Source organism: Zalophus californianus, chromosome 6, assembly GCF_009762305.2.
Source record: "Zalophus californianus isolate mZalCal1 chromosome 6, mZalCal1.pri.v2, whole genome shotgun sequence".
NCBI classification, from domain to species: domain Eukaryota; kingdom Metazoa; phylum Chordata; class Mammalia; order Carnivora; family Otariidae; genus Zalophus; species Zalophus californianus.
This window is the reverse complement of record NC_045600.1, coordinates 147833155-147857168: the sequence shown is the minus strand read 5'-3', so window position 1 is coordinate 147857168 and position 24014 is coordinate 147833155. Positions and strand designations below refer to the sequence as shown.

The 24014-nt window shown below is 46.5% G+C and overlaps 1 protein-coding gene and 1 pseudogene across 1 annotated transcript in view; both read left to right on the top strand.

Moving 5' to 3' along the window:
• The window catches only part of LOC118357082, a 183654-nt pseudogene that overhangs the window by 13089 nt on the left and 146551 nt on the right, over positions 1-24014 (top strand).
• Positions 2297-24014, top strand: part of LOC113909160 (acrosin-like) — a 36015-nt gene continuing 14297 nt past the window's right edge. The window contains 4 exon segments of the mRNA XM_035728084.1: positions 2297-2373; positions 3347-3553; positions 3788-4069; positions 6681-6828. Of these exon segments, the coding sequence (XP_035583977.1) occupies positions 2297-2373; positions 3347-3553; positions 3788-4069; positions 6681-6828 (714 nt within the window).

Genomic DNA, 24014 nt, shown 5'->3' with positions numbered 1-24014 from the left:
ACTTCTCCTGGTTCCCTCTGTCCTGTGTTCATTCTCTGTCTCCTTCTCTGTCTCTGTGTCTGTGTCTCTCACAGGAGCAGGATCTGTGGGTTCCATGGGCGATGTGAGAAACCTCAGAAGGCTCCCCTGTCCCCGTTTCCCTCTCCGGTCCTGGTGCTCCATTCCTTCCTAAGGCCTCCTCACCCTGACCGGAGCAGTGATTCTGGATCCTCTTCCAAATGGGGACCCTGAGGCTGCAACAAGGAGGGCCCTGACCTTGGTCTCCAGACTGGAGCACAGTGCTCTGCCACGTTCTGCATACCCAGGTCCTCAGCCCCCCAAGCCCCCAGTGTGTACTCTGCTGCAAAGGAACTTGAGGGGATAGAAAGCATTTTCCCAGGACAGGGAGCACAGTGGGTCATGGATGGAGATCCAAGGCCAACAGGCTCTTCTACAAGCCTGTGGGACCCTTGGGACACTGACTCTCTGCAGCCCAAGTGATAGAAGATTAAGCTGAGGCCTTTTGGGCTATAGCCCCTCGGGACTTGGGGGTGAATATCTCTTCCTGCTGCTCCACGGGCTATGAAATCTTTACAAGCTGGATCTGAGCCAGCCCAATGGGGCCTGGTTCCTGGTCCTACAGCCCCACAGTGAGGAGAGGTGAGGCCAGGCAGGAGTGGGAAGAGGGCAGAGTGGACTCTCTCTAGGGTCCATGGCTGCCTGGTCAGCACAGAACCTGCTGAGTGCTGGCCCCTAGGGCACACAGACTCCTGCTCCCAAGCAGGCTCCGTGAGGGAGACTAGAGTGTGTCTCCTGCTACCTCAAATGGTGTCACTCTGTCCTGTATCTACAGCCTGTCCCACCAGCTGGACTCCCTTCTAGTCGGCCAGTTCACCTACAGGGTCAAGAACAGGCGATCATGAAGCTCAGGGGCCAGTGTGTGGCTGGGCAGGCAGGGGAGGGCTCGCTCTGGTCTCAGGGAGTCTCTGGCTGGGCTAGCAGGGGCTCTGGAGGGCTGGCCTTCCAGATTCTCTGCTCACCAGCCCTGGGTTAGGGTGAGGGGTAGGGTTAGGGTGAGGGTGAGGGTGAGGGGTTAGGGTTAGGGTTAGGGTGAGGGTGAGGTTTAGGGTTAGGTTTAGGGTTAGGGTTTAGGTTTAGGGTTTAGGGTTAGGGTTAGGCTTAGGGTTAGGGTTAGGGTTAGCATTAGGAGATGATGGCTCCTGATACTCCAGTAAAGATATATAAGACCTACTGGATATTTAGTTGAAGGGCATGTGATTTCCTGAAAGTTATGTGAGCTGAGAAATTGTGACACTCAGTTAGAAAGTTAGTAGGAGAATAAAGCTCATTTGACAACCTGAAAACTCATAACACTCAGGAAGAAGCTTTGAGTTGTCCTGACACGCAGGCAGGCAAGGGACAAATTCTTGATGCTCAGATTGTCTGGTGGAGAACTTACACTCCGGGAGAGGAGGGAACACTGCCCTTCATGCAGGTGGAGTTGTGACCTCCTCACACTCCTACAGGAAGGTGAAACTTCTTCACATGCAGGTATGTGAGGTGAGCATTTGTCATCCTCCCGTCGGTGAGATGTCGTCTCCTGACAATCAGAAAAAATGAAACCTCAGGATATTCAGGTGATTGTGGTGAGAATGCCTGACCCTCAGTTATAGGAGACACATCTTCCTGCATGTAGGTCCCAGAGAGGAGACATGTTGACACTCAGGTAGGAAACACCAGACCCTGTGATACTCAGCAGTGAATAGAAAGGTGGGTTTTGTAGTCTTAAATTATAGAAATTCAAATTGGCTCTTTGAAAAGTGTGCTGATAGTATGTACTTGGAAGAGGGAAAGACAATTTGCCCTACACAGTCTTAAGGATCGATTAATCTGGTGAGCCCGACACCCTGTGACCATTGACATATTGCATCATCTTGACACAGAGGGACAGAAGTGCCCCTCAACCCATGACTTGGAACAGGAACTGTGGTTGCAGCTTGCATGAGGGGCAGACCCTGACACTGCACAAAACTGGATCCTCAGATGATACGGAACCTTCTAAAGGTAACTGGGAATGAAGACCCTGGTGTTGGGACAGAGGGAGGGGGCTGCATATGAGCCCCCATCCCCCGAGGGGTGCAGAGGAACCTGTACAGAAAGCTGGCATCTTGTTTCAGCCTGGACCGGTTAAGCTAAAGGGCTCCTGCCTGGCCTGACTATTGGGGGGGAGAGGAGGGGCTGTAGCCATGCTGATTGGTCAGGAGGCCACAGAGCTTTGTGAGGTCACTGGGCTTCCAGGCCAGGCTGGGGCAGGAGTATGGTAGAGATGCTGCCAACTGCCATTCTGCTGGACTTGGCAGTGTCTGTGGTTGCCAAAGATAACGCTACGTGTGAGTAAGTGTCAGGGACAGTTCCGGGGCTTGGAAAGAGTGTCTTCTGAATAGCAAGCCCCACCCAGACTCCCTCTGTCCAGGGCTAGGAAGGAGGCCAAGCTTGGGCCTTAGTAGTCCCCTGGGTCTCACGGGTGTGACCCACATCCCCAACTCAGACCATCCTTGCTCCCAGTTTCATCAGCCGAGAGACCCCAGGGCTGACCCCTGGGCTCCTATGCCTCCCGTACCACAGACGCTGGGGTCCTTCCCTCACCTAGAGACTGACCTCACTGCCTCTTGCACATCAAGTCCCAATTTTTAGAAACCTCTTTCTTCCCACAGATACTGAGGTGCCCCACCTGTGGCTGACCCCAAAGACCCCAGGGTATTGTCATGGCATTCTTCTAGGGTCACACCTCCACCTTAGACTCTGACAGCCCCCAAGGTACCCCCAAACTCTTGTGGCCTCTCCCCAGTTCGCAGAACTTCCACCCCTGGACCACCGCTGCTCCCCACACCTGGGATCACTGGACCTGCCTTGGGTACTCTCCCTGCTCCTGCCACCATCCAACTCCACACTGCAGCTGCCCCAAGACCCCTGTGGCTGTTTTCTGAGTCTCCCGCTCAAATTTGGCTCTATAGAACTCAAGCCATTACACCTCCCTCTCTCCAACTCTAGTCTCCCCCTCTGCCTCGGGATCTCCCATATTTCTAAGGCTCTTATCATCGGTCCTGCTTCCTATGGCACTTTCCTTCCTAGCCCTGGGGCTACACCCACTCCAGAACACATACTCCTCCAAAGCAGTTCCTGAAGCCTGCAGTTTCCTGCTTCCCTACCGCCCTCACAGCGCCTCTCAGCAGCTCCCCCTCGGACCCTCCACACTCCTGGATGCCCCACTTTGCCCAGCCCCCTAGCCCTGATTCCCCCATCGTGCAGGTACGAGGACAGGCTGTGCCTCTTCTTGGTTTGAACTGTGCACCTGGTCTCTCCCCAGTGCCCCCTGTGGGATAAGGTTCAGGCAGAACCCACCTGGAAGTGGCCATATCGTCGGAGGGCAGGATGCAACAATCAGGGCCTGGCCCTGGATGGTCATCCTCCAGGTATTCATATCCTATAATAACCGAAGGTACCATGCTTGCAGAGGGACCTTACTGAAGCCCCACTGGCTGCTTACTGCTGTCCACTGCTTCGTCTCCAAAAAGTACGTGTGGGAACACGTGGAGAGAGGTCTTCAGAAAGGCTCTTTCCAGAAAGGGACATTCTCCAGGACTCTCTGTGCAGAGTCTCCCAGGGGCTCTGGGCCTTGTAGCAACCAGACCATGAGTGGTTGGGCCCAGGCCCTTGCTGAGGGAGGGCTCTGAGGATCATGGTCACCAGAAGTTTCTGTCACGCCCGTCCTTTCTGAGGATAACCTGGCTTGCCTCTGTGCCCACAGAAAAGTATAAGACTGGCGACTCATTTTTGGAGCAAGGGAAATTATGTATGTGAACGATAAGCCAGCGAAGCTGCCTCAACAGGAGAGATATGTCGAGAAAATCATCATTCATGAGAAATACATCCCCAGTTTAGAGCATAATGACATCGCTCTGATGAAGATCACCACTCCCGATCCCTGTGGGCAATTCATCGGAACGGGCTGCCAGCCCCAAATGAGGGCAGGCCCACCTGGAGTTCCCCAGGCCTGCTGGATGGCTGGCTGGGGATTCTTGAAAGAGGAAGCCAGAGTATGGGAGGGGTTCTCACGGGGGTAGGGTCACTGCTGGTCATTCCCTCAGTGGTCTCTGAAGTGCAGGGGCCATATGTGGTGCCTAGTGGCGATGTCCACCAGAATGCGGGATGCTGTCCCCTTTTAGAGCTGGAGAAACTGGCAGCCGAGTCCCCTGTCCACAACCTCACCACTGATGGCTTGTGTGGTCGCCGGGTGGAAGGGTGCATGCAGCCCCAGGAGACCCTGGGCATTTTTTTGAATGGGGTATGGGCTGTGGCTCTCTCTGGGGCCTGGAACCCCAGTTGCTACCTTCTGGAATTGGGGGATTGTCCCCTGAAACGGCACTTGTAGAAGAGCTCGAGAGGGTTTTTGTGGTTGAGGGCCAACCCCTCTCCTCCCTGGACATCCATTTCCGCATCTGTGAGTGGAAGGGCCATGTCACTTGGTCTCTGAGCTCTGAGACCCCAGAGCCCAGCCCTCTAGATGTCAGTGAACCTCTGCTCCCCACCCTCGGTGGTCACAATGCGAGAATCCTCCCTCCCCTTCTGAGTGTCATCGTTTTCTCTGGAGAGAGGGGACGGGGTTCTTGGCAGGCCAGCAGTGGGCAGCAAGGGTTTGACGAGCAGGTTAGGCCTTTCAGCTTTCCACAGGTGACCACATGGACTTTTTACCCAGTCACACTGGGGATGAGAAGAGAGACTGAAAGCTCTTCGGTCCCTTGATAATGGAAAACTGAAGGCTCCTAATTCAAAGCACTTCAGTCATTTGGGGTTCAAAACTAAGCCTTTTCTGGTGACAAAACCCTGGTAGTTTCAGTATGCTTCCTGAAACTCATCTTCCCTCACTCAAGGCTGCGCCCCTTCTCTGATTGGTTTGCTTCTCCTCCCGGGCACCCCTGTTTTCACTGGCCTCTGCTGGCCCTTCCCTCCCTGACCTGGGGTATCAACCTCTGTCTATTGATGTCCATAGCTCTGCTGAGGCCTCTAGAGCATTCTTCTTGTCCCATCCCCCCAGCCTACCCTGCTTTCCCCATCCACCCAAACACGTGCGCAGTGTCCCAGGGTTCTTGGAGTCCCTGGGGGGCTGGTCTCAGGGTTCCCATCTACACTCCCACGCCTGCCACCACCTTTGCTGTCCTATCTCTCAAAAGGTTTATAGGCTCCCAGCTACACCCTGGACATCACACAAGGCCTCTTTTGTTCTAGAATCCTCCTCAACTTAGTGGGATTTCTACCATCTTCTGGTGAATCCATCCCCCACTGTTAAGGCCAAGTCTTAAAGAAATCCCCAGCCTCCAAATTTCTGTGACATTTTTGCATACCTTCCTTTTTCTACCTCCTTCTTGAGCCCATATGCTTCTGGGGTAGTCCTCCTTTTCTATTGAATTTCAAGTTCTTGTGACATTTTAGCATTTAAAGCCAAGGTGTGGGGCTTGAGAAAACCCTCTTCTCTTCCAGGTCATCTGGCTCTTCCATAGATCTAAAAGGTCACCGTAAGCGACCAGGCTTGTTGTGGTGGTCATTTCCATGTCACCCCTGCCTTGGGGACAGTGCAAGTACAAAACTAACCCTGCTTGGGTGGTATGCAAAGTTGACCTGAAGGGCCTGGAGACGCAGTCCAAGACACACAATCACACAGTCTGAATGCTGTGTGCCTAGCTCCATCCACTTTCCTCCACTTGGTTTTGGCTTCCCACTTGGCCTACACTGCCATGTTCCAAGTGTGATCCGCCACGTCTCCACCCAGATGCACGCGATTTCAGACCCACCCACCAGGCTGTGGCTGGGCTGTGGGTGAGGCTGTGGTGGGGGGAGGCCACTTGATGAAGAGGGGACAGCTGCCCCTATAGTCAGGTGTGAGGTTGGCTGATGGAATCATAGCCTGGGCTGGGCCTTTCTTAACCCAAAGGTCATGATGGAGCCTCTGGGGCTGTACAGGATGTTCTGACCTGCCTTCCGGTTATTCCAAACACCCATGCCCGTGACAGATCTGTGTGTGTGGAGGCCATCCTGCAGCTCCTCTTTCTCTGTAACTTCAAAAGGGATGGGAGGTATGCGGGGAGGGACTCATCTGCCCAGCGCTAGCAGATCCTGTCCAGAACTGAGCTGAGGGGTTTAACGGGGGATAAAAAGCAATGAGGGGGACTTAGAGCCGTACTGTGAGGAAATGAACTGTGTGTCCTGGATTTGAGTGTAGAGAGGAAAACCTTGGTCTGAATCCAAGACACACCACAACCCTCCCTGCATGTTTGGGCAAGTGGTGCTCCAAGGTCATGATTGGAGGCAAGGTGAGTCACAGTGCTTAACACAGGGGATCAATGTGGGGTGTAAATGAGGTGACACATCCTGGTTGTAGCTGTGAATAATCATCTGGCATCAACACACATTCCTGCAGCCACATCTGCTCATCCTCCATGCACTGCCCCTCCTCTTCACCTGCATATGCCTCCAACACCCCACATCCTTCACAAGTGTCTGAGGAGAGGCCAGGGGCATTGACTTTCCCGGATTTTAGGTTGAAGTAGAGCATTTCAGGATGATGGGGTTTCCGTGGAGGGAGGAGGCAGGGCTTTCCCAAATCATGTCTTCTGTGATCGCTCACCACCGGGGCGCCTGGCTGTAGCCTACAGGATCGCACCTACACTGCAGGAGGCCCGTGTGAACCTCATCGACCTCGACTTATGTAACTCCACCCAGTGGTACAATGGGTGCATTTGTCCAACCAATGTGTGTGCAGGGTACCCTGAAGGCAAGATCGACACCTGCCAGGTAACTTCCCTTCGGGCGCCCCTTTCCCTGTCAACACATCTTGGTGAATACCTGAACTCCACTCACTCCAGGGTCCTGCTTCATTGACCCTTTCCCTTGTCCCATTTGTAGCAGTGAGTATGGGAGGTGACACCTGGGGCCCCTACAAAGAACCAGTCACCACACAGAGAGCTTGATCCCACCGTGACACAGAGATCATAACACCCGAACACCACCCTGGAAGAGAAGGCTTACCTCTCCTCACCAGAATACAAAACCTTCCAATCCACTTGTACAACATGCCCATGCATGCATACAGCCTCATACGTGGACACATGGGTCGCTGACCTTCCCTCCTCACTGCAAGGAGACCCGTGACAATCCATCCCCTTCTCACATCCACCTGAAGCTGTTGATACCAACGCAAAATCGACCACCACCACTATATATCAAATATATCTGTATCTATCTCTCTATCTCTCTCTCTATCTCTCTCTCTATCTATCTATCTATCTATCTATCTATCTATCTCTCTATCTATCTATCTATCTATCTAATCTATGAAGGCATTATTTCTGGACTTCTTCCTCCCTGCCCTCCCCGACTCAATCCAAACCCTCCCCCAGCAAATCTGTCTTCCCTCTCTCACCCTCCAACAGGGTGGAATTGCTTGTGTGTCACGGCTCATTGTGGTTTCCTAAATCTTGATTTTTGAAGTTGGAACAAGGCGATCTGGGGTGACAAGCCAGGTATGGTCTGGATCTCACACTCAGAGTCTCTGCTTATTAAATCAGTGCAGGTGGGCCCTGGAGCACTTCTGTGAGGTGAGCTGACTCAGAAGGAGGGGTGTGGGCCTGAGTCGATTGGAAGAATGACCCCAGTCTGAAGTTTTGTAGCGTGGCCATCTGATGCTCAGTCCACAAGGCCAACCCCAGGCAGGAGTCTGCCCTCAACCAGAATTGCTTATGTCCATCTGTGAATTCCTGAGAAAGAGATCTCGATGACCTCAGGTCAACTGCCTACTCTGGTCAGGGCCCAGATCAAACCTAAATGCTGGATTAGCCACTTGAGAAATAAAAATTGCAGGCTCCAGAAAGAAACCCCCGGGCTCCTGGCTGGGCAGTTGCTGCAACAAGCAACAGTCTCATACCTGTTCACCTGTTCACTGTGTGCACATGATTCAAGTGCAAGATGGTCCTATGTTCTGGTTGCAAAGACAGATGGCATAGGGTACAGGAGCATGAGGGAGGAACTTTGGGTGAGGAAGACCAAGGACCCTGTCTTTTCCTGCTGCGGCTGTAACAGGGACTGATGAAGCAGGCATGAGTATTTCCAGGATTCGTCAGTCTGTCTGGGTTCAAACAAACGCCCTGCTTTTCCTCTCATCAGCTATGTGGCCCTGGGAATATGGCCAGAAGGTTGTGTGACAATGAAATTAGGACAGATGTGAAGCTTTCAGAGCAGAGCATGACAGGCTATACATGCTTATAGATGTGGGCTCTAGAGCCAACTGGTGATGAGATGCTGGGTAATCTTATACTTATTCAGGGGCACTCGGGTGTATATCGTCTGTGCACTTATGAGCCCTGGAATGCCTAGGCTACCTAAGATGACTTGCAAATTGATCTGGGTGACCCATGCCTTGTAGTGTATTAACATTTGATAAAATAAAACAACCAAATTTTATCTGCCTTCACTGAGAGCCAACAATACTAAGATTAGAGTTCGCATGTCCATGATTCCTTTCGTTGGCTTTGGTCTGTCTCTACTGAAGTCAGTTTCTTAATCTCCCTACTGGGTATATAAGCTTTGTACCCTGGTGTCAGACACCAGGTACCCTCTAAACACTGAACAAAACTCAATGTCAGTCACAGAGTGAGACAAACCCCAAGCCATAGTCCACATGGTCCAAAGAGCAGAAACAGCCATGGCAGGACCTCAGGACCTGCCCTCACCCTTCCTGGGCAGTCCTGAACCCTGAGCTTGCAGGTGGCAATGGTGTGGCAAGATATGCTCAGGCTAGGGAGTAGGGGTAGGTGTGGAGGATTTGGGAGAAATCTGGAGGAGCTATACTACCAGTGGTTTCTTTCCACTTACAGATCATTCCTTCACCTCAGAGCTTCCCAGGATCCAGAATGGAATCTCCTGGCACTCTCTCCTTTCACATGCTCAAATCCTTGTCCTTAGTTTTTCCCTTCTCTCCTCATTGTGCCTGTCATCTGTAGCTGACACTTGGGTCTCCTTCCTGGGGAGACAGGGCTCATGCTCAGGGAAAACTGATGGGAGGCCATGGATTAGGTAGAGCCTGCAGAATCCGATTGATGTTTTCTTGTGTATCTTCTAAAACTTTCCATGCCCATGAATAGATTTACGTATAACTCTCTTCTTATTTATTCACTGTTCATACTGCTCTGACTTCCTGTTTCATTTAGCAAATTAGAGTTATTTTCGTATTAGAACACAGGGACTCACCTTCTCAAAATTACATTGTACGGGAGGGGTATTACGAGATATAGTGCCACATTTCCTTCCTGGGAGGGGTTATCTAGCCTCCTGCTTTAGCTTTCCCTCAATGTACTAATTTCCCCACATATAAGCCAATACTGGTTTATATCAAATTCAGTGATTTTTGCAAAACGAATAGATGTTCCAATTGTCATTTTTTTTTAAATTATGAATGAAGTTGTTGACAAGTGAAGTGAGACTCTCTGATCTGCCTTCATATCCCTGTGGATACTCTAACCCTGAAAATGGCTTACAGGTCCCGGAGCAGATACTGCTGCACACAGAGACAAGAAGAACAGGGGAAAACTGGACAGACTCAACAATGAGCCAGCACCAAGGGGCATCTAGGCAACTGAGGGATATGCTCACTGTTTCTCTGTGGGATGGTTTAGGCAAATGATAAGTATTTTTCTAAAAAGCAGAATTCATAATGAGTTTTATTGCTAGGAACAGTAACAAGATGATTTGACAGTGGCTAAATCTGTGCACGTGGTAAAAGCCTGACACCTGAGCATTCGGGAATAACAGACCTAAGATGTGTGTAGGCACAAGTTCTAATTGCGAATTTGATGCATATGAGAAATTTTTTAAAAGATGTATTTATTTATTTATTTGAGAGAGAGATAGCAAGAGAGAAAGCATGAGCAGAGAGAAGATGCAGAGGCAGAGGGAGAAGCAGGCTCCCCACTGAGCAGGAAGCCCGATGTGAGACTTGATCCCTGGACCCCAAGATCATGACCTGAGCCGAAGGCAGACGTTTAACCAACTGAGCCACTCACACGCAGGATCATATGGTACGTGTATGGTGAGCACTTTTAAAACTGGCCAAATCGTGTCTTCAAGGCAGTTTCAACACTCTGCATCCCCGTCAGCAGTATCTGAGAGTTCCAGTTCCTCCAGCTCTTGCCAACACTTGATGTGCTCCGTCTTTTTGTTTTAATTTAATCATTAAAAAGAATTTAAAAGATTTTATTTATTTATTTGAGAGAAAGAGAGCACAAGCGAGCACAAACGGGGAGGGGCAGAGGGACAGGGAGAAGAAGACTCCCCGCTGAGCAAGGGAGCCCAACATGGGGCTTGATCCCAGGACCTGGGGATCATGACCTGAGCTGAAGGCAGTCACTTAACCACCTAGGCACCAAGGTGCCCCGAATTTTAGCCATTCTTATAGGGGTGTAATAATATGTCATATGTGGTGTTTTTATCCACAAGTGTAGTCTATATATATATTTAAAGCATTCGAAATGGATATTGTTTTTTTTTAAGATTTTATTTATTTATTTGAGAGAGAGAGAATGAGAGATAGCACAAGAGGGAAGAGGGTCAGAGGGAGAAGCAGACTCCCTGCTGAGCAGGGAGCCCGATGTGGGACTCGATCCCAGGACTCCAGGATCATGACCTGGGCCGAAGGCAGTCGGTTAACCAACTGAGCCACCCAGGCGCCCCTCGAAATGGATATTGTTAAGATTTATCATGAGGTAATAGGGTAGTAACTTCTGACAGTAGCAAAATGTGAGAGTGCACATAGGGAAAGGAGGAAGTAGAAATAAGCATAAAATTAAATTCATTCAAACAGAATTTGGATTTTTGAAGCATCACAAACATCAATGGAAACAATAGCAACAGTCATAGAACAATTTCTCCATTAAGCCAGGTCTATCCTATATAAAGATATTCCAAAGTATCCAAACTCCCAGAGCTGCCCTGTCTACTGAAGTTACTACACCCAAATAGAACACTTTATATTTAAAACAAAATCCTCAGGTTGCACGACTGGCTCAGTCAGTAGAGTGTGTGACACTTGATCTTGGGGTCCTGAGTTCAAGCCCCATGTTACATTGTAGAGATTACTCTTTAAAAAGATACTAAAAAAAAAAAAAACAAATTTAGCACAAGTCAACAATTTGCCCACAGTCACTTCATCCTCCGCTTTTAGGGTGATGATAAGTTTGCTCTTCACAAGAGGCATCATGTGCCACCTTATTGACCTTTATAAGGTTTCTTTATTTCCAATGTATGCTTTGATCTTGCCCCAATAATTCTTTCTCCTCAAAGCTCTAGAGAACCCCAGTTTTGATCTGCATGCTCAGTGAGAATTCATTCATGTCCATGATATTTTCATGAAGAAGAAGAGACAATGCAGAGCCCAGGGGTGGGACCTCCCCAGCCAGCCCTTGCATTTCTCCTGGATGGGTTGAGCTATCACTGAACTGACTTTGTTAAGCAAATGTGTGCCCGTGTGCCAAAAAGATGCTAAATTCCATGCTCAGACAGATTCGGGAGTGTGGCTAGGGTCAAATGATTCCTCAGGCTGTATATGCTAGGAATATAAAATTGGTTAATTTAATTTTGGATTGTTTAATTTCTGAGATATGAATCCAAACTTCAATAACTTTTCCTTGAGGAACATGACTTAAGTGTTGCACTGTATTAAAGCAGTCAAAGTGTTCTCTCGTGAATAAAGTACGGTCATTGTGACGTGGCTCTAGTGATGATGAGCAGGCTGTCCTATCATTGCAGCCCTACCTCATCCCTCAGTCACTGAAACACTATTACTCACCCTAAAGTTACATACTGTACACACACACATAGCACTGTGAAGACCACTTTGTTGAATATAGGCCACTTCCAAAATTACAGTCAACATTCCTAAAAGCAAATAAAACAAATAATTCTACACATTGCTTCTTTAGTGCAAAGCCATTGAAAACAACCTTATTCAGAAAAGTGGTGCTCTGCATTTGGCAAGCTATTACCCTAGTCATGCGAGATCCATCTATAAGAAAGTAAGGAAAGAGCAAATTAATAGTGGAAATATAAAAATTTGAAAATTATATTTGAATCCTATGAGTTTAACCAAATGTTAGCTGACAGCTGCAACAGACCAATATTTAATGAGCATTCCACTCATTTCAAACCTTATACTGTTCTTTGTAAAGGAAATAAATTCTCTAATACCACTGCTATCTCCTCTAGGTAAATTGTTTAGTGTGAGTCTATCCAAGGCCTTTGATTGCTACCTCCTAACTCTAACACACGCGCCCAGGCACTCTGAGAGCTATACACGACAGGGTGCACTTGAAAAAGTTCAAACAGCACTTCTCTGTGAGGTCTTGTTCAGAAGACCACAGAATCCACCAGAAGTGAACTTCCAAAACATTTTTCCACACTGAAGATGATAAACGGATCTCACGTGATCACAAATTCTACAGAGGCCACAAAATGTTAGAATAAACTGGGCTTTAAGGTTAGTGATTCATTAATACCTAAAATATATTTTTGTGTCTTAGTAAAATTAGGATTACTTCATCTGATAAAGGAATAAATCTACTTATAAAACTGGACTTTTGAATAGATTCAGAGCTTCTTTCTCAGATTTTCTTCTTTTTTTTTAAGATTTTATTTATTCATGAGAGACAGAGAGAGAGAGATAGAGAGAGAGAGGCAGAGGGAGAAGCAGGCTCCCAAGGAGCAGGGAGCCCAATGTGGGACTCGATCCCAGGACCCTGGGATCATGACCTGAGCTGAAGGGAGACGCTTAACCATCTGAGCTACCCAGGCACCCTCTCAGATTTTCTTCTTAAAACAGCAAACCCATTTGAGATAAAGAGGAAGCACCTATGTAGTTTGAAAATATTTTCTTTAGCTGTCTGCAAATTAACTGATTTGTTCATACTCAATGTAGGAACACTGTATTAGTTCCCACCAGACCCTGAGAGGGCACTGAGAAATCTGACAAGAGCAACAGGAGTGTTCCCACTCTTACTTTCGGTATAGTGAACATCAAAATTGTAGATACATATATTAAATGTATACTGCACCACGAGCATCTTTAGCAGAGGTGTTGAAGGATATATTATAACAATGTTTTAAACCACAAATGCTAGGGTCGCCTGGTTGGCTCAATGGGTTGAGCGTCTGCTCTTGGTTTTGGCTCGGGTCATGAGCTCAGGGTCATGGGGTCAAGCACCCCCCACGGAGCCCCACATTGGGTCCTGCACTCAGTGGGGAGTCTGCTTGAGATTTTCTCCCTCCCTCTGCCCTTACCCCCGCCGCCCGCCCTCCATGCTCACATGTGTGCTCTCTCTCTTTCAAATACATAAATCTTAAAATAAACTGCAAATGCTAAATACACTATTTCAAATACTCTAATTTATGAATTAATATCTATGATGTAACAATGGCAATTTACCACAGTGATTGGAGTACAGTCCACTTTTTTGCCAATTTTATGAATAATTTCCTTAACTAACTGTTCAATGACATAACACTTACATGCCTTTTTAGAAAATGTACTGTACACAGTTATAAGACTATAGAACTAAGCTTAATCATACTTTAATTAGAAAACTCACGTTTGTGGGCGCCCGGGTGGCTCAGTTGGTTAAGCGACTGCCTTCGGCTCAGGTCATGATCCTGGAGTCCCGGGATCGAGTCCCACGTCGGGCTCCCCGCTCAGCGGGGAGTCTGCTTCTCCCTCTGACTCTCCTCCCTCTCATGCTCTCATTCTCTCTCTAATAAATAAATAAAATCTTTAAAAAAAAAGAAAACTCACGTTTGTGTTTTGTTTCTGTTAAAGGAAAAACTGTGTTACTCTAATACTTTTAATGTAGTGACTTTTGTTCAAGATTAGGAAAAATTTGAATAACTTCTCTCAAGTCCATTTCATTTCAAATTTATACAACTTGTTTAGTCAGCTGACCAGAAAGAAAGGAAATAAAAGGAAACTATTTGCCCAGATGAGGTAGAGAATGTTCACACGAATTCAATGCATAGTTCTCTTGGTTGTTCTGTTTCATCCTTAACTGGGCCCACACCAATTTTAAATCCGAGCTTAAATGAGCTTCTTCAATTCTTCTTCCAACAAGGCTCTGTCACTCCCATCTCCGGGTCAGAGAGTACTCACGTCTCTGCAGAGGACTTTGTCTTTGTTTCTGTCTTGCTCGTCCAAGGACCACCAACACAGCCATTTTGAGAAGGGGATGTAATCACTCTGATGTTTTTACTCACAGGCAACACTGATTTATGATTAGGCTTGCCGCCGTCATATCCAGTGGTAATGTCCTGTATACGCAAGACAACAAGTATCCCATACAATTTTGGATATTCTTTTGGAGAATAAAAACTGTGAAGCCTTTCAAATACACTTTTGATTTTAGTTGGATCACAACACAAGAAATAAGAAATCTTTGAAATATGATAACCATATTTTTCATAAATCTGAATCAGTTGCTGTTTCAATGTTACAGTCATGGTTTCCAAGACCATCTCAGAACAACAGCGGCAGTACTCAACTCATCATTATGCAAAGGGAAGTTCCACACAGATAACCAACCAACTCTTCAAATGCAAAAGGACTTCTTTCCCATTTTCCAGGAGGCCTTTGTCCCCCTGCTAGTTTTTTTTTAAGATTTAATTTGAGAGTGAAAGACAGAGGGAGCAAGAGGGGGTGGTGGGGAGGGCAAAAGGAGAGGGAGAAGCGGACTCCCCCCAGAGGATGGAGCTGATGATGCATGGCTGGATCCCTGAACACTGGGATCATGACCTGAGCTGAAGGCAGACGTTTAACTGACTGAGCCACCCAGGCGCCCCATCCTGTTCCCCTCCAGTTTTATTGAGAAATAATTGACATACATTGCTGTATAAGTTTAAGGTGTGCAGCAGGGTGGTTTGATTTACATCAATTGTGAAATGATCACCACAGTAGGTTCAGCCAACATCCATCTTCTCAATATGGATTCAATAAAAAGAAAAGAAAAGAAAAGAAAAGAAGAGAAAAGAAAGGAAAAGAAAAGAAAGGAGAGACATGTTTTCCATGGGATAAAACTCCTAGGGCTTACTCTCTCCTTGTATATTGCTGCAGTCATTAGGTTGCACCAGAGACCTCCATGACCATCCAGTCCAATGTCCATCCCCTAGCCAAGCTGTTGACGTGACAGCGTTCCCGTGGCCAGTCTCCCGAAATGGTCGCTGCCATCGGGATCTGTGGCTAGCACTATCTGGGCATTGTTGTCTCTGCCATTCTCACAGAAAGTTCCAGCACTGAATCACCTTCTTCAGGCTTTGGGCATTTAACCGTACAAAATTTGCTCTTTTGTTTGGGGATTGTTTAGTTGTTTAGTTAAAAGGATTCAATCCAGGAAGAGATAGATGGAAGAGATGAATAGGGCAAAGTATGTGGGGGAATGGCTGTGGAGCTTCGTGTTCTCTCAAGACCCCCACCCTCGCAGCCTTGCAATGAGCTCACCAACCTGGAAATCCTGTGGTCTCCATATGCATTTCCCTAAAGGCTAGTGATGTTAAGCATATTTTCATGTGCTGACTGCCATTGACATATCTTCTCTGGTGGTCTGTTCAAATCTTTTGCCTTTTTAAAATTTTTCATTGTCTTTTTATTTTAGAGTTTTGAGAGTTCTTTTTATATACCGAAATTAAGTCCTCTATCAGATATATGCTTGGGAAATATTTTCTCCCAGTCTGTGGCTTTTTTTAATTCTCTAAATAGTATCTTTTTAAATTATGATTAAGTTCAATTAATGTGTTCTTTTGTAGATCATTCTTTTGGTGTCGTATCTAAGAAATTTTTGTTTCACTTAGTTCTCAAAGATTTTCTTTGATATTTTCTTCTAGAAGTTCTAGAGTCTTAGGTTTTACGTTTAGGGCTATGGTCCCTTTGAGTTAATTTTATTTATGGTAAACTATGGATTGATGCTCGTTTTTTTGTGTGTGTATATCTAGTTGTTGAAAAGACTCTTATTTCTCTACTGTGGCTTCCTATCTCTGAAGAAAATCAGTTGTCCACATATGTATGGTTCTAATTTTGAGCTCTGTTTTGTTCCTTTGAACAAGTTTACTTGACACTATTGCCACACTATCTTACTATGTACAGCTTACAAGAGGTCTTGAAATTAGGTACTGTGCATCTTTCAAATTTTTTTTTCAAACCCGTTTTGGCTATTTTATGCCCTAAGCATTTCCATGTGAATTTTAGAATCACCTTATTAATTTATAAAAGAAATCCTGCTGGAATTTTTATTGTGATTATGTTGAATCTATAGATCATTTTTTTAAGTTTTTTTTTTTAGTTTAAGTAATCAACATGGGGCTCGAACTTACTACCCCAAGTTCAAGGATTAGAGTTTAGGGCTTTAGGCTTATAATTTAGGGTTTAAGCCTTAGGGCTTAGGGGATAAAGTTTAAGGTCACATTTGGGTTTGGGTTCAGGGCTCATGACTCAGAGTTTTGGTTCAGGGTTTGGGTTCATGTTTCAGGACTTGGATTTAGGGCTTGGGTTCAGAGTTTGGGTGTGGGGTTCAATTTCAGGTTTGAGATTCAGGGTTCCAGTTTGGGGCTTAGAGTCACGTTAGCTTTTAGGGTTAAATTCAAGGGTTAGAGTTAGGTTTAAAGATCACACGTGTTCTTTAGTTGTCATCATGGACACAAAATTTCTATCTGAAGTTTCTAAATCTGAAATCTATTTAGTCTGGGTGTCAGCAGCTTGTTCAGAATTTAGGGTCACAGTAACTGCATACCAACAGCATTCTGATCCTAGAGTATCCCAGTCACCCAGAAGCTGCTTTTTTCTCGGTTGAAACATACCCTTTGCACAGAAGGGTGAGCTGGTGCCAAATCTGGGATGATTTCACAATGGCAGAGGTTTGAAACCAAATATTGTGGAAATGTTCATGGAAAATGAAACAGGAGACAAATAATTTGTCGACTCCTGATTCTTCCACAATAACAAAGACCAAGTTCCCAATAGAGTCTGATAATGTTCCCTAGGAAAGACTATGGTACTCTACCAATACCACAAAAAAGGTCCCCTCCCCTGGTTTAAACTAGGAATCACAGGAGGATATTTCCTATTTTGTTGTCAAAAATACAATTTTATTCTCTGGATGTTCCAGTGTACAATTTGTAGAGGCATTGCCAACATTTTCCGAACTCAAACACACATCCACACACGGATAAAATGCAGGCAACATCGTAATGCACTTCTCATTGGGATACCAAGAAGAAGGAGGGCTATTAAAAGTAATAAAACTATATCTACTATTAAACTCAGAAAAAGCACTCGTTACAGGCTCTTAATGAGGATCTCTATCCATAAGAACTCACATCTCATCATATGGAACCCACCCATAAATATCATCAATAACAATAGCCTGCCGACCACTGTAACCCCCCTGCCATTTCCCTATGGGATTGTAATACACACTCCAACTGCTGGAGACAACTTCAACAGCAGAACAGGACTTCCCCACCCCCGGGGTACCAACAATTACAGTGACCTAAAAAAATCCCACACCCTCGGCATCACAATTCCGGACTTCCAGCTCTATTACAAATCTGTCATCATCAAGACTGTATGGTACTGGCACAAAAACAGACACATAGATCAATGGACAGAATAGAGAGCTGAGAAATGGACCCTCAACTCTATGGTCAACTCGTCTTCGACAAAGCAGGAAAGAATGTCCAAAAGAAAAGACAGTATCTTCAACAAATGCTGTTGGGAGAATTGGACAGCCACATGCAGAAGAAGGAAACTGGAACCTTTGCTTACACCACACACAAAAAGAGACTCCAAATGGTTGGAAGACCTAAGCAAGAGCAGGAGCCCATCAAAATCCTAATGGAGAACACAGGCGGCAACCTTTTCGACCTCACCCGCAGCAACTTCTTCCTAGAAACATCGTCAAAGGCAAGGGAAGCCAGGGCAAAAATGAGCTATTGGGATTTCATCAAGATAAAAAGCTTTTGCACAGTAAAAGCAACAGTCCACAAAACCAAAGACAACTGACAGGATGGGAGAAAATATTTGCAAATGACACCTCAGATAAAGGGCTAGTATCCAAAATCTATAAAGAACTTATCAAACTCAACCCCCAAAGAATAAATAATCCAATCAAGAAATGGGCAGAAGACACGAACAGACATTTTTCCAAAGAAGACATCCAAATGGCCAACAGACACATGAAAAAGTGCTCCACATCGCTCGGCATCAGGGAAATCCAAATCAAAACCTTAATGATATACCACCTCACACCAGTCAGAATGGCTAAAATTAAGAAGTCAGGAAACGACAGATGTTGGCGGGGATGCGGAGAAAGGGGAACCCTCCTACACTGTCGGTGGGAATGCAAGCTGGTGCAACCCCTCCGGAAAACAGTATGGAGTTTCCTCAAACAGTTGAATATAGAGCTACCATACGATCCAGGAATTGCACTACTGGGTATTTACCCCAAAGATCCAAATGTAGCGATCCGAAGGGGTACGTGCACCCCAATGTTTATAGCAGCAATGTCCACAATAGCCAAACTGTGGAACGAGCCAAGATGTCCATCGCCAGATGAATGGATAAAGAAGCAGTGGTATATACACACAATGGGATGTTATGCAGCCATCAAAAGGAATGAGATTTTGCCATATGCAACGACATGGATGGAACTGAAGGGTGTTATGCTGAGTGAAATAAGTCAATCAGAGAAAGACATGTGTCATATGATCTCACTGATATGAGGAATTCTTAATCTCAGGCAACAACCTGAGGGTTGCTGGAGTGGTGGGGGGTGGGAGGGATGGGGTGGCTGGGTGATAGACATTGGGGAGGGTATGTGTATGGTGAGCGCTGTGAAATGTGCAGGACTGTTGAATCACAGATCTGTACCTCTGATTCAAATAATGCAATATATGTTAAGAGAAAAAAAGAAGAAAATAGCAGGAGGAGAAGAAGGAAAGTGAGTAAATCGGAGGGGGAGACAAACCATGACAGACGATGGACTCTGAAAAACAAACTGAGGGTTCTAGAGGGGAGGGGGTTGCGAACTGAGGGTTCTAGAGGGGAGGGGGTTGCGGGGAAGAGTTAGCCTGGTGATGGGTATTAAAGAGGGCACGTTCTGCGTAGAGCACTGGGTGTTATGCACAATGAATCATGGAACACTACATCAAAAAGTAATGAAGTAATGTATGGTAATTAACATAACAATAAAAAATAAATAATAATAAAAAATCCACTCCTTGGAAATCCAAGCTGTTGGGACAAAGGCATAGAAACCACACCCACAAATTAATAAAGGACAGGCATCCGGTTAGCCAGATGTTGCAGATCACCACCAATCTCACGAAGTCACTCCACAGTCAACTCGAGATCTGTGCTCTCCCCAGGATTACGAGGTACGCCACATTCTTCCAATACTCCATCCTTAGAACAAACCTTTAACTGTCCTCGTCAGTCCTGTGTGCAGGCTCACAGTGAGCCCTGCCAAAGCCATACACCTTCTTGAGAGCACTCAGCCTCTCACGCCTATCCTAGCAGATGGGGGTGCTGTTCTCCCTGACTTCTGTACCAACTAGAAAATACTTTGAACAAGTCTTGTCATACTCCATGCAAAAGGCATATTCTTCATCTACAACATTATTGACTATGAAAGACCATAGATTTCTCGCACCTTCTTGAACCTGGGTAAATTTTAGATACAGGGTGGCCAGAGCTATATCCCCAATCCCCATATCCCCCCACACACACCCCTACCTTGTGTATTCCAGACCAGTTTCCATCAACGTTGCTCATTCTCAGCCATTGTCTCTGTAGAAGAGTAGAGTAGTACTGAGGTGCTGGGACTGAGGTGCTAGGTCCTAAGCCAGCACCTTGGACCCACTCACTACCAGAAATCAATACTCATTTTATCAACAGATGCATCACAGAAGACATTGCCACCACAGCAGTTAGAAAAGTCACTACAACAGAGGACCTAACAACCTGTACCAGTCTCCACGGCCCCACTCCCTGGCTCCAGGGATTGGCCCATCCATGGGCACGTGACCTGGTCCCAGCCAGGGAGGTGACAGAAACCTTGGGTCTCAGCCTGCAGAGCAAAGCATGGGGTGGAACACCCAGTACAGGGGCTTTTCCATCACGACTGCAGAAGTGGCGTAGGCCAGGCCAGTGCCAGCGCCACAGAGGGCCCAGGAAGCCAGGGCCTCGAAAACACTGCTGTGGGCTGAATCAAACTTGTCCTGAAGCGCACACGTGCTAGGTCCTCCACTGACTCATGAGAACCATAAATGTGTTCATGATATTGGCTGGAACATGATGACCATCTGCGTGGTATATACGCCGCAAGATACACCCACTAGGCAATGGGGACATATTCAGGCAAACAATACCTACATGTACTTCAACCACAGACAAACATCTTGTGGGAAGCTAGAGGCATACAGAGAAATGCGGGGGAGTTCCTGAGGCCTTAATTGTTAGTCAGTCTTGCTATAATCTTTCCTTTCAAGTTTAGGGGCCGTGGTCAGGCTGGATAGATCCCAGTGTATGCCCACGCTGCCATTTGAAAATAAGAGCCCTGTCCCCCATCGTCCATCAGGTTGCAAATCTGGGGTGTGGGAAACTGCCATCCATGGGCCAAATGTGGCTTCCCCCTCTATTCTGTAAATAAAGTGCAGCTGGCACATTAGTTATGGATGATCTGTGGCTGCTTTCAAGCCACAATGCAAGAGTGGAGTCACTGTCAGGGAGACCATGTGGATTGCAACGCCTAACAGAGAATCCTTACAGAAGATTTTACAGAAAAGTCAGTGCTGATCCCTGTTTAAAGGGTAATATTATCATGTCACTCCTTTGAGCAGAACGTAGCGCTTCCTGGGTAAAAACTAATTTCTTTACCCCCGTAGCAAGGACTTCCATCATTTTAGCCAGAACTCCATAACCATCCTCCTCTATTTCTACCTTTAATGGCACATCTACATACCTGCAGCCCAATGGGAATTCACTGTAGTTTACATGGGAGTGATGCTCAGAAACGGAGGTGCAAGTGTGAACGTGTGATTGTGAGTGTGTGTTGAGTTTTCGTTAGCCACAGTATGCAAGTAGAACACAATACAGTAGCATGCTTTCTATCTCACAAGGATGGCCACGTTATGTGGTTATATAATGATATCAGAAAGAATCCACCTTCATAGAACAAACTTCATTTAGGAAGACTCTCAAATCCCTTGTCCTGGGCACTATGCTCCACCAAGGCTGGGGGCACACAGAGGAACAGAGACTCACCCTGCCCATCAAGGTTTTGAAGGGTACCTGCTATCCCAGGAGAAAAGATCCTGAAACCATTCATCTACCTGTCATCCAGCCAGGCAGCTGTGAGAGAGACCTACTCCTACAGGAAGGACAGACCGAGAAACAACACATGACAGCATGCTGCGACAAGTGCCACTGCAGGGGACGCTCAGGAGGACTGGGAGTGTGAAGGGTTGGCCAGAGCAGGGGCAGGGGGACCAGAAATCATCCCAGACGATGATCAAGGCTGTGTCACTACAGGGGACGGTCAGGAGGACTGGGGTGTGCCGGGTTGGCCAGAGAAGGGGATAGGTGGCCCGGGAATGATCCAGGAGGAAGATCGCAGATGTGCCACTACAGTGGATGCTCAGGAGCCTGGGGGTGTGCAGGGTTGGCCAGAGCAGTGGCAGGGGGACCGGGAATGCTCCAGGAGGATGATCAGGGCTGTGTCACTACAAGGGATGGTGAGGAGGACTGTGGGTGTGCAGGGCTGGCCAGAGCAGGGGCATTCATCTTTAACATTCAACTCTGATGAATCCAGATGCAAAAACTCTCAACAATATATTAGCAAACTGCATTCAAGAACACATAAAAAGGATTATACATCATGAGCAAGTAGGATTTATCCCTGAAATGCAAGGATCATTAAATATACACAAATCAATAAATGTGATACATCACATTAATAAAATGAAAGGAAAAAAATCACCTGATAATCTGAATAGATGCAGAAAAAGCACTTGACAAAATATATCATTTAATAAAAACCCTTAGAGATCGGGTATAGAAGGAACGTACCTCAATATATTAGAGGCCATACGTTATAAGCCCATGGCTAACAGTATACTCACTGGTGAAAAATTGAAAACTTTTCCTCAAGGAGCAGGAATAAGATGTAGATGCCCACACACACCACTCTTATTCAGTTTGGTACTAGAAGTCCTTGCCAAAGCAATCAGGCAAGACAAAGAATAACAGGCATCCAAATCAGGAAGGAAGAAGTGAATCTGTCACTGTTTGAAGATAATACGATTTGGTATATAGAAAATCTAAAAGGCTGTTTGAGTTCAGCCAAGTTTCAGGATACAGAATCAAGTTATGGAAATCATTTACATTCCTGTACACTAAGAATGAAACATCTGAAAAATAAATAAAGAAAACTACTCCATTCAAAATAGCAACAAAAACAATTAATATTAGGAATCAATTTAACCAAGGATGTGAAAGTCCTGTACACAGAACTAGAACACTTTGCTGAAAGAAATCAAAGAAATGCAAATACAAACAAATGGAAAGACATCCTCTGTTCATGGATCAGAAGAATGTATATTGTTAAAATGTCCTTCTTGAGGAAAAAAGAACAAAGCCATAGTTACCACACTTCCTGACTTCAAACTAAACTCCAAAGATTCAGGAATAAAAACAGTATGCTACTGAGAGGAGGAGAAAGATGACAGAGGAGTAGGAGACCTAAATTTCATCTAGTCACAGGAATTCAGCTAGATAGGGATGAAACCATTCTGAACACCTACGAACTCAACAGGAGATCAAAGAGAAGAATAGCAACAACTCTCTGAACAGAAAAGCGACCACTTTCTGGAAGGTAGGACATGCAGAGAAGTGAATCCGAGGCGATATTTGGGAGGATAGATGGCAGGGGAGGGGGTCTCCGTCAGCCACTACTAGCAAGTGATAGAGCAGCGGAGCACAAAATCGGAACTTTTAGAAGTCAGCTCTGCTGAGGGATGTCGCTCCAGTGGCTAAGAGGAGGGTGGAGCCCTCGCTGGGACAGCGTGGTCTCAGGACCCTCGGGGTCACAGAAAGACCGGGGGTGCCTGAGTGCGGCAGAGCTCCCAGGTATCAGAGCGGGGAAGCTGGCTGCAGAGACAGAGCCAAGGAGTGGGCTCTCAGCTCGGGGTTGCCATAAAATGTGATCCACAGCACAGTCGGGCCGCTGCTCCTCCAGCAGGGACCTAACAAGTGGCAGATGCGGGGAGACTCCCCTTCCTCCCCCAGGAGGATCGGCGCCAGCGGGCAACGCAGGAATCTCCTGGGTTGGAGACTCCACACGGGGTCATGTGCCAGAGATAGAAACGCTACGCTCGGTCACAGGCCGGGTGAACACAGAGTGAGGCCAGAGACCAGGGAGACAGGAGTGATTGACTGCTTTTCTCAGGGGGCTCACTGAGGAGTGGGGTCCCAAGTTCTCAGCTCTTCTGGGGTGGAGATTGGGAGGCTGCCATTTTCACTCTCATCCTCCAAAGCTGTACTGAGAGCTTGCAGGGAACAAAAGCTCCCGAGAGCAAACTCGAGTGGATTACTTAGCCCGAACCGGCAAGGGCAGGGCAGTTCCGCCTCCGCCAACGACACTTGGGAACCACGCCAACAGGCCCCTCACCCAGAAGAACAGCAAGAACAACCAGCCAAGACCAAGTTTACCGATCAATGAGAATGGCAGAACTCCAGCACTAGGGGAATACTGCACCTAGAATTCATGGCTTTTTTCCCATGATTCGTTAGTCTTTCAAAGTTAATTTTTTTATTTTTCTTTTCTTCTTTTTCTTTTTTTTGAATTTTTCTCTTTCCCTTTTTCAATCAACATCTTATCAATCCCTTTTTTAAAAAAAAATCT